This window comes from Cystoisospora suis (assembly GCF_002600585.1).
Source record: "Cystoisospora suis strain Wien I chromosome Unknown contig_2156, whole genome shotgun sequence".
Lineage (NCBI taxonomy): Eukaryota > Apicomplexa > Conoidasida > Eucoccidiorida > Sarcocystidae > Cystoisospora > Cystoisospora suis.
The window spans coordinates 31,477-42,516 of record NW_027154955.1 but is presented as its reverse complement, the minus strand read 5'-3'; the positions used below and the strand labels follow the sequence as shown (position 1 = coordinate 42,516).

The 11,040-nt window shown below is 43.5% G+C and overlaps 2 protein-coding genes across 2 annotated transcripts in view; one reads left to right on the top strand and one right to left on the bottom strand.

The window, feature by feature from the left end:
* Positions 1 to 546: 546 nt before the first annotated feature.
* On the bottom strand, positions 547 to 4,527 carry CSUI_004595 (zinc c3hc4 type (ring finger) domain-containing protein; the record flags this gene model as incomplete). The annotated part of the gene is made up of 3 exons (XM_068064783.1): positions 3,227 to 4,527; positions 1,764 to 2,879; positions 547 to 1,365 (listed from the first exon to the last, which is right to left on the bottom strand). Coding segments are annotated over exons 1-3 (2,049 nt in total), but the record flags the coding sequence as incomplete, so codon positions are not given.
* A 417-nt stretch (positions 4,528 to 4,944) lies between these two features.
* Positions 4,945 to 11,040, top strand: part of CSUI_004594 (regulator of chromosome condensation repeat-containing protein) — a gene marked incomplete at its 3' end in the record, with an annotated part of 14,136 nt that continues 8,040 nt past the window's right edge. The window contains exons 1-2 of the mRNA XM_068064782.1: positions 4,945 to 7,558; positions 8,688 to 10,670. Coding sequence (XP_067923246.1) covers positions 6,565 to 7,558; positions 8,688 to 10,670 — 2,977 coding nt within the window. The remainder of the gene's footprint in view (positions 7,559 to 8,687; positions 10,671 to 11,040) is intronic.

Below are 11,040 nucleotides of genomic sequence, written 5' to 3'. Positions count from 1 at the left end.
ATACATACACATGCATACATACCTCCATCCATACTTCCCCCATGGAATCACTAGCGAGTAAGGAAACTCCTGGTAGAGAGAGAGAGGAGATATATAAGAAGAGAAAAGATATACATGTATGTATCTATATATATATCTATATCTATATAGCAGAAAAGACTTACCCCAGCCAAAGGATACATCTGTAGGTATATCTGTCTACTTTAGACATGACTGATAACCCTTCGCTTGAAGAGTCAGCAGTAGGAAGAGAATGGGCTACTCCGTCTCTTGTCTTTCCTCACGAGCTAATCTATTCCGGCGATACAGATACACATATCCAGATGTATAGATTTGTTCTCTCTGCATCGATAAAAAGAGGCAAGAAGAGATTGAAGAGGCAGAAGAAGAGCTGAGAGAAAGAGAAGTAGGCAAACGTGAAAAGAACAAGAAGAATCTAGTCTTCCCCAAGCACCGAGAGAGACGGGAGGAAGAAAAGGAAAGAAGAAAGGAGAGAACAGAGATCTTGAAAGAGATATACACAGATCTATCTCTTCTTCTTCTTACCTGTGGCAGCATGCACGTAGAATAACTGGGTCGACAACAACGTCGAGACAGATAGGACAGATATGTCTATCACTGCTCGACGCTTTGCAGGTTAGGTCTACAAGAGCTTGATCTGCGAGACTATCGAGCTCGGAGAGAAGCGACGGGAGAGCCATAGAGGAATACCAACATTCCCTTCTTAAGACAGACGATGCCGTTGAGAAACAGACTTCCATGATAGTAGGGGGAGAAGAAGAAGAAGGTGACGAGGAAGTTCTTTTCTTGGATAGTTTTGCTCTTCTAGTAGATGACGAAGAGGATGAAAGAGATTCTGCTTCAGCGGATTTAAGAAGAGAGAAAGAAGATGACAGAGTCGCTCGAGTCTCTTTCTCTCTATTTCGATCTCCTTCTTCTTCTTCTCCCTCTCCTTGTGTCTTCTTCTGCTGCCGAGAAGAAGAAGAAGAACAAAAAGTCTTCGTTTCTTTCTCTGTCTTCTTCTTCTTCTTTCTCTCTCCTTCCTCCATTTCTTCGATTGCTTCAGATCCATCGTCATCTTCAGTTGCATCGGCTTTATGATCTTTCTTCTCTTTCTTCTTCCTCTTGTCCTCTTTGTTCTCTTTCGAGTCTTCCGAGACAGCGACAATGCTCTGTTGAGCTAGCTGAAACAAGACACACCCTAGACACGGGTGATGTCTAGAAGATGATGAGAGGTGAGACTGCTGCTGCTGCTGCGATTGAAGAAGAAGAGAGGAAGAAGCATCAAGTGGAGAAAGACGAGGAGAGAACCCCAGGGATGAAGAAGAAGAAGATGAAAAGGAGCATGTACACAGCAACTTCTTCCTGGAAACAACACACCAAAGAATGAAGGAGTGAAAAAGAAAGAGAAAGAGAAAAGAAACAAAGAGATAAGAAAGAAAGAAAGAGGTAAGAAAGAAAGAGATCTAGGGCAGACTGTCGAGGCATTCATTCATCCATATCGTCATAGATAGCATTCATAGAGTGGATTCTATAGTAACGATCTACCCACCCCATCCCTTCACTCAAGAAGCCGAAAGCGAAATTGATAAGAACCCCGTAGTAGATCAACTACAGAACATACAGACTTATCGAATAGAGAGATAAATTGAAGAGAAATAGATTAAAGATAGATAGATAGATCTAGATATAGAGCAGCATAGGTCTCTCTATGTGAAAGGAGAGAGACTGGTATGTGCTAAGTGTGTTTTCTTCCTGCATACTTTTTCTTAATGATCTTGACGACAGCTACAGAATTCCAAATGACAAAACGTCGTAGATGTCTCGCTTGACTCCCCGCTTCTTGTAAGGCTTTACACATCCTTAAGACTTTTTCTTCAATTGTCTCTTCATTCTCTTCTTCTTTCTCTTCCTCTTGATCGCCGCCTTCTTTCTTCTTCTTTTTCTTCTCGATCAGTCCTCCTTGTTCTTTCTTTTCTTCTTCTCCCTTCTTCTCCTCTAGGGGTTCTGTCTGTCTCTCTCGAAGTGTGGCACTCTTCTTGCTCTTCTTCTTCATTTCTTCTGTGCTTTCAGCTTTTCTGGCGTGAAGCTTCGAGCAGCTTGCTTCCAGGATTTCAACGACCTTCTCGAGTGTAGTGACACCCCGTAAGCTCTCTGCAAGCTCTCTAGACAACAGGCGCCTCAGGCACCTTCGCTCTTCTCTTTGATCGTGGTCTTCTTCTTCTTTATTCTTCTCTCCATCTCTCTCTGTCTCCTCCTCCTCTTCCTCCTTCTTCTCTTCCTCTCTTTCTGTCCTTCCATCATGACCGTCTTTCCTCTCATTCTTCTCCTCGTCCTTCTCTTTTCTCTCTTCTTCCTCTTTTCCTCTCTCTGCTTCTACCTGACTTAGATGGCATTCCAATGAACCCTCTTTTTCTCTATCTTTCTCCGGGAGAAGAAGACATGACGAAGAGAGAGATCGTCTCTCTCCTCCGTTCCTATCATCTTCATTCTTATCTCCACGACCATTCTTCTTATTCTTGTTCTCTTTCTCTCCTTCCTCTATTCTTTCGTTCTTCCTCTTCTCCTCCTTCTCATGTTGCTTAGCTTTCTTCTTTTCCTGCTCTTCGGCAGAAGTAGAAGAAGTCGCGAAGGAGACGGGGTTTGCGCACCCGGCTTCTTCACTTGAAGAGACCTGCTCTTCTGTTGCTTTCTCTTCTGTCTTCTCTTCTTCTTTCTCTTCTGCCAGTCTCCAGAGAACTGCTAATAAGCGACATACACTGTTTCTTATCTTGCGAACCTTCTCAAGTTGTCCGGTGTACGTACACCTCACCTCTCCTAACTCCGATTGTAAGCCGAGATGAAAATGCCTCAAAGCCTCGACGCACAGCCAGTACTCACTGCAGAAAGAAAGAAAGAGTGAGAAAGAAAGAAAGAAGGCTTCGCTTGGTAAAGTCAACTTTGAGGTGGGTCTTATCGGTCGAAAAGAATACTGTGGATAGAAAGTGAGAAAGAAGGAACAGGCGGGAAAGAAAAGGAAGGAAAGAAGACCTTCAAACGATCGCGAAAGTAGGATGAAAAGATAGACAGACTAACATGAAAAGATTCCAGATCAGAGATAGATAGATAGATTAAAGAGAGATAGATTAAAGATAGATAGATAGATAGATGATAGGAGTTGAAGAGAATGTATGTAATCTTGAGATGTGCGTGTCTAGGTGTAAGTTGTGTGTGGATATCAACTTACTGCTGATGTAGATAGGACGAAGCCTTCTTAATGACTTTCTTAAGACCTTTGTAATCGAGGTAACCGACAAAGAAGTTCTTCCCGACCTCTCTCTGTAAACTCTTTCCAAATTTCATCTTCAAGTGAGGAATGAGTGCCAAAAGCTGCCTCCTTTCTCTCGAGCTCGATTCTTTCTTTCTTTCTTGCTCTTCCCTTCTTTCCTTCCTCAAGAAGAAGAATAAGAGCGTTCTCCCGCCTATTCTTCTTCTCCCCCTCCTCTTCCGCTTATCTTCTTCTCTTCATGTCTTTCGTTCCTTTCTCGTCATTTTCCTTTTCTCCTCTCTTCTTTTCTCTCATGAGACGACAAGCACAGAAGGAAAATCTGAAGTAGGGACCTGCATAGGAGAGAAAATCTTCATCTTTTCTTGATCGGGAGAAAAAAGAGAAAGAAAAGACAGACTCCACCCAACACGACGAAAAGAGACAGATGAGAAGAGAAAGGACTCGGAAAACGTTTTGAAGGTGGTAAGCTCTTCAACTATTCTTGCGAGCAAAAGAAGAAAGATGTGCAAAAAGAACCACAGGTGACAGAGAAAGAAAGAGCTTAAGAAAAGAAAGAAAGAAAGAAAGAGTGAGAAAGAATGAAAGAAAGAAAAAGAAAGAAGAAAAAGAAAAAGGGCGAAGTGCGAATGAAGGGAGAAGGAAGAAAGAGAGTAAGAATGAGGTGACTTTGGTGTGAGCGAAGGCGGGCGTAGAGAGGGGGCTGAGAGAAGAAAAAGATCCCTCCCTATCCACAGCAGCACGCATGAAGAACGACAGGACAGCTAGGAGGAAGGCGGGCGCGGGGAGGGGATGGAGATCGAGAAGCAGGAAAACTCTCCAAGTCTTCTCTTCAGACCGCCAGAAGCTAAAAGTCTCCCTGGTATTCTTCAAGCAGGCATGGGGGGAAGAGGAGAAGAAGAGGAAGAAACAAATATAAAAAGAAGAAAAAGAACGGAAAGAAACGGATCTGTTCTTTCTTCTCTATCCACTACCTAGTAATCCTGCGTCCTCCTCGTTCTTCTTCTCTTGCATGAAATAGAGAAGAAGAAAGACCTTCTCTAGATCTTCTCGGAGAAGAACGAAGAAACCTGAGAAGAGGACGGAGAAGAAGACGAGTAAGTTGAGCTATGCATTCACTCTCTTCTTCTGCTTCTTCTTTCTCCCTTCCCTGCTGTTGGTAGTTGACGAAGCTTCTGCACTTTCTTCTCTATCTCAAGTTGAGACAGAAAAAGTAGAAAGGAGCGCCGAGCACTCAGCCAGCAAAGGAAAGACAACGAAAGGGAAAGGAAAGATAAAATGAGGAGAGAGGTCACCTGATATCAGACATTTCTTGCATGCAAAGAGGTTCATTTCTTTTCTCTCTTCTCTCTTCTTTCAGAGACACATCACCACCCTAACCGTCACCACCACCACCGACCGATCATCCGTCGATTAAGTAGGACGGAGAGAGGAGAGCGGTCGAGTGATCGATCGGTTGCTCAGTCGGCTGAAGAGATCCACAGAGAAAGAGAGTGAGAGAGAGAGGAGAGACAGAGACAGAGAATCGAAGAAACCGGCTTTCGACAGACCCGCCAGCCAGTCAGTCATCTCTCTTGAGGACACGGGAGAGATAAAATGTGAAATCTTTCTTTCCAAAGATAAAACTCTTGTCCAACGTCTACAGGTGAAGAAGTCAGCATGTAAGACTGGTGAGACATCTGATAGGTAGAGATGAAGGAAGGAGCAGGGAGCCACAGTAATAGGGGAAGGCTTAACAGATACGTAAGCGTAACAAGAGGTGGCGTCCCCAGGTAAGAAAGGAAAGAGAAGGATATTAAGGAATCAAAGAAGAAGTAGAAGAAGAAGAAGCGCCAATCTCTTTCTTCTTGTTGTCGAGTGTGTTGGTGAATGGTCAAGATGATGAGGATGGTGATGGTGTACATACACCTGGGTAGCTTATCAAGCTGTCTTCTCTACGACTTTTGAAGTCGTCAAGCTCACTTTGCTTTTGCTTCTTTTCTTCTATCAGATTTTATTCTTTCTTTTTCTTTCGTTCTCCACTAAAAAGAAGAGGATAGAAGTTTCTAGCCCTCAAGTGACTACGTGGGAGAAAGCGAATCTATGTGTATCTAAGACACTTTGCCTCTTGGAGAGGAGGGCGGCGAAGAAGAGATTTTTTCTTCTTTCCTTTTCTTTCTTTCTTGCATCGACTTCTCGGGGGGGAGAAGTCTTCATTGTCTCTTTCTCGAGAGATAAAGAAGGTCAAATCCTACTGCATGCAATTTCCACTCAAAGAATTCTTCTCTTTCTTTTCAAACTTTCTTCGACTCCTCGCAGATAAGAAACACCTCTTTCCGTCTCAAATAGGAAGACTCTGAGGCCCTAAACAAACTGGTGAACTAGGCTGTACATACACCCCAAGGACAAGTTTACTCAAGCTCTCTGAAATCCGTTTTTCTTCCTTGGCCTGTAGTAATGTTCCCTAAGAATTATTCCTCCTTTTCATTCATTTCTTCTTCTTCTGCTTCTTTCTAAAACTGTCGTTTTTGTCTCCTTTCTGTATATCTTCGCGTCTTTATCTAACTTCTTTCTCCATCTGTCTACTTCTCTTCTTTCGTCTCCGCATGCCTGGTCCTAGGAGCAGCTAATATCTTTCTTTCTCGTTTTCTCTTCTTCCTTTTCCATCCTCTCCCTCTCACCTGTCTCTCAATCACTCTACATATCTTCACTTTAGGCGTTATGCTCTCTATAATATATCTATTTTATACCTACACGCTGGAGATAGATACATAGGTAGATACACCATAGATAGAGAGATAGACTAGAGATAGATAGATAGATTCAAGCTAACGAGATAGATGGTTTAAACATATCTAATTCTACAGAAGTTTCTTCGGGGGGACAGAGTGTTGTCATGATGTGTTCTTTTCTTGCTATTCATCTTCTACCTTGATACATGAGCTCTTTCGTATGGAAGAAGGAAGCGATCTCTCCTCTTTCATGCAAGGCGAGGAAAGAGAAGAAGAACTTCTCACTGAGCTGTCAAAGTGCTTTTTCTCCAAGAAAGAAAGGAGAAGCGTGGAGAGAGGGCGAAAACTGAGAGAGGTTTGATAGAGCCACGTCTTTTTCTTTCTTTCTCTCTCGCCCATTTTTCTCCTCTATCAACCCTCTCCTCTTCTTACGCATTCAACTGTGAAGGATCGCAATCTCCCGTCATATATAAAAAGATCTTTACGAGATAAGAAGAGAGAGAGAGAGAGACTTGTCACTAATGGGTAAGAGAAGAAGGTTCTTTTCGCTTGCGTGTTTCCTCATGTGTAGTTTGACATGTCGAAGAGATGAAGGGGATGAAGAAGAAAATGAGAGAAGATGAAAAGAAGGAAAAGAAACAGAGGAACGAAACGGAGGTCTCGGACTGTGCAGAGAAGAGGGAAGAGACGAAAGTAAGAAAAGGAGAGAGGGAAAAAGAAAGGAATTCTTTTCTTCGCGAAGAAACGAAGAATGCCTCCTCTTCTTCTCGCCACCAACAGACTTCTTGTGAGGAGGATTCTTCGCGCTTCTTCAGACGGGCTTCCTCTTGTCCTGCTCCTAGAGATTTCGCATTACTACGCGAAGGTTCTTCTCCCTCTTCCTCTCTTGCATCGTCTCTCTCCTCCTCATCTTCTTCTTCTTCATCCGAGAAGTCTACCAACACCTCTGACGAAGAGGAAGAAGAGCAAGAAGGGCGAGAAGAAGAGAGAAACGAAGAAGAAGAAGACGGCGAGGATGAAGACGGCGTGACGTGGGATGTCTGGAAAGGAAAGGATAGGACTGAGAGAAGAGATCATATGAGAGAAGCCAAAGAGAGTAGAGGAAGGTGTAGGCGAACTCATTCAGAAGAAGATCTAGCAGAATTGGTAGAATTTCTCTTATCTCGTGGAAGAAGAGGTACACAAGAAGAGGAACAAGAAAGAAGAAGAAGAGAAGAAGGAAAGAAAGGATCCGTTTATCTCTCAAGGAAGTTCAGCAAGAGTGAGAAGACCTCCCCTCATGCAGGGACTATCAGTCTTGGAGGAGTAATTGAAGAAGAAAAGCAGGAGGAAAAGGACAAAAAGAAGAGAGGAAAGGAACAACAGAAAGAAGATGAAGAGGGTCATGTGGACGATGACGAAGGAAAGCCCATCTCGCATTCTCATACTTCTTCTCCTTCTCCTTCTTCTCTCCCGCCTGGGGTTCGTCCTATAGTCGGAGACTTCTCACGGACAGGCTCTTCTGTGAAGTCAAGTGACTTCTATCAGAAAAATCCACTCGCTTCGGGTGTTCTCAAGAAGAAAACTCTCGTTTTAGCCTTCGGTAAGAAATAGAAAGAAAGAAAGAAAGGCTTTCTGAGGAAGAGAAAGAAAGAGAGTTGCAGTTCTGTTCCAATGTATCAAGAGAGAGGCAGAGAGACGTTTGTTCTCTCCCGTCTCCTTCTTGTTTTTCTTCTCTCTGCGATATTTGGGAGAGCCTTTCTGTCTCCTGCGATCTTTCTCCCATTTCAACCTTGTTTCTTTCGCTCTTCTTTTTTCTTCCTCTTTAGAGAATGAGAGAGAGAAAGAAGCTTAAGGCGTCCGTCACACAGGAGCATGATAGAGCTCTCTCTTCTCTCTCCCTCTTTTCCTCTCTCTCTATTTCTTTCTCTCCTTCTCTGTCTGTCTCTCTCCTATCTTCCGAGTTTTTTCTCTTCTCTTTTTCTTCTCTTCTGTCTCCCTCTTTGCATCTCTTCCTCTCTCTCTGAGATCTTTCCCTCTACATTCATACGCTTACCTATATACACATATTTACCTATTCATACATACATACCTGTATATACATTTATACCTGTATGTACATATGTATATGTACATATATACGCTTATGATCGTCATATCTGCATGTGCATATATATATACATGCATGTAAGTCTGTGGTGATGTGCGCTGTATTATGTACATAGAGAGAGAGAGAGAGAAGTGCAGGAGGAGTGTGAGTGTGTGGGAGTAGTTTGGCTCAGGCCTCCTAGAGAGGACTGACTGAGAATAAGGAAGGGGACAGGTGATGAATGTCAGGTCGTTTCTAGGGAAGGCGACAGAAAGGAGGAGAAGACGGAAGAGGAAGCAGACTTTTCTGTATAGTAATTTATCTCTCTCTTCTTTCTTCTTGTATTGTTTGAATGGCATGTATACCAACTGATCTTCTTTTTTCCTCTTTTTGCTCTGTTCTCTCTCTCTCCATACGTCACCTCACTACACACTCATCATAATATCTTCGTGATCTCTCTCCATTGATACATCTATAGGTCGATCTGTCTATCGATTTCTTCATCTCTCTATCTATGTATATCTATCTCGATCTCTCTAGATCTACACACTCTTCATCTCTCTTGTTCACCTCCCTCCCCCCCCTCTTGTCTTTATATCTTCTCTCCTATCCTTTCTCTTCTTTTCTTTCGCGTTGCCTGTAGGTAAGAATACCTACGGCCAGTTGGCGTTTCCTCTAAAGCATCGAGATCAGCCGGTCGTCGTTGATTTTTCTTCAGTTCATTCTTCGTCTTTTCAGACTCCTCATGCTTCTCCTCTGAAGCTCTCTTCTTCTTCTAGACCGTCTTCTTCTCCTATACATCGAACTCCTAGCCGCAAAGAGAAGATTTCTTCTTCCTCTCCTGTAAGAGAAGGAAATTCTCCGTCAACGTTCGTATCATCAGCTCAAGGAGGAGGGGGTGTCTCTTCTCGTTCTTCTTCTTGGCGACTTCGTAGAGATGTCTCTCGAGTGTATTGCGGTCGCTATCATTCAGCAGCTCTGTTAGAAGGAGGCTATGTTTGTCTCTGGGGGAGAAATACATGCGGCCAGCTAGGAAGAGGCGGGTTTGACGATGACGATGAGGAGGAGGAAGAAGGAGAAGGAGAAGAAAAGAGAGAAGGAAGTCCATGTAGTCATGATGAAGAGACTTCCTTGATAGGGGTGGAGAAGACGAAGAAGAAAAGTGTTTCAGCTCCATCTTCTCCTAGCTCTAGGTATAGAGGATTGCCACGAGAGCGTTATTTCCAGAAGAAAGACGAAGTGACGCTGTATGGAGAGAAGGAGAGTGAAAGTTCCCTTACAGGTAAATGCGAAGGAAAAGAAACGAATGGAGATGAAGGGAGAGAGCAAGACGAGGAGACAGGGGGATCTGAGGAGGTGAAGAAGAGAGACGAAAGCTCACGTCGAGATAGTAGTGGGGAGTGTAGAGATGAGAAGAGAGATATGGTAGAGCGAGAGAGAAGACAAGGAGAGGAAGAAGAAAGAAAAGAAGAGAGCGAAGCCTTTCAAGAGAAGAAGGAAGGATGGGAGAAAAGAGAACAAGGAGGAGAAGGAAGAAGAAGAAGCCGGAGTGCTGGCGATGAGGGTATGATGAGACGGAAAGAACGACAAGGAGGAGGAGGAGAAGAAGAAGAGATTCATCTAGGGGAGACAAGAAGAAGAAGTTGTAAAGATGGTTTCTCTTGTCTCTTGAGAGATATAGAAAAGGCATCAGCTCATCGCGATAAGGGTGAAGAAGAAAGAGAGAACAAAGAAGAGGAAGAAGAAGGAGAAAGAAGAAGAAACCAAATGCGTCGTATGAAGAAGACATTATCTTTCAAGACATCGTATTATAGTGATCCTGACGAACGATCTTCTGAATCTTCTTCTTCTTCCTCTTCGCATGCAGTGACTCCATCTTATCGTAGATATCCTCTCTATCCACCTTCCAGTCATCTTCCCGACCCTCATGAGCACCACCCCTCTCATCCTCATCCAGACTCTTCTTCTACTTACAGGGATCCGAACAAGTCTAACGAAGCTTCTTGTATCTCCCCTACAGCCTCTTCTCCGAATATAAGCCGACCATCTCCTCCTTCCTCTGTCCCTTGGTATAAGCGTTTGTTGCTTTTTCGAAGGTCGTCACCACAACGAGGGACTCCGAGAAGGAGAGATCTTTCTACCTCTTCTTCTCCACCTGGAGTATCTCGTTCTTCCTCAAAGAAAGAAGAAAAGGAGGACGTAGAAAGATCAACGCACTCGAAGTCATCTTCTACACCTAGAGAAAAACAAGGCTGTCGTGACACCTCGTGCACTTCTTCCTCTTCGTCTTCTTCTCAAAGGGTAAGAACGCCTGAACGCTCCTTCACGTCTTTTCATACATGGTTTTCTTCAGGAAAGAAAAGCAAGAAAGCAGGTGAACAAGATGCGGCGGCTATGAAGAAGAAGAAGATCATCGATAAGAGATCTTCCTCTTCATCGTCAAAGAAGTGGGAAGGAGGTGTAGTGACAGTCCGAGCTTTAAGTCTAGGAACGCAAGGAAGTCTCCAGAGGAGAAGAAGAAGAACCGCGGGCATGAAGACTGATAAAGCCTTCGAATGGAAACCTGTGCTGGTCCAAGAATTTGGCTATAACGCATCACATAAAGTCATCGATATCGCTCTAGGAGGTACGATATGAATGAGAAAGAAAGAAAGAACGGACGAAAGAAGGAACGAATGAGCGAACACATGCGTAGAGACACATCATAAGTAAGCCTATGTACATACATATTTGTACATACATAGACATATTCATACATACATCTTCTTGTATACACATGTGTGTCTTCATACACACATATTCATATGTCTGTATATGCAGAGAGTTGTGTAGAACTTCCCTCCGTATATCCATTTATAGTGTCTACATATATGTATATGGTGGGAGGCTCTAGTGCAACACTGATCTACATTGTTCATAGGCTCTCACAGTAACTCCCGGCTCGCTTCCCCGTCGTTCTTCCTCTCTCCGTACCACATATAGATAGATAGATAGAT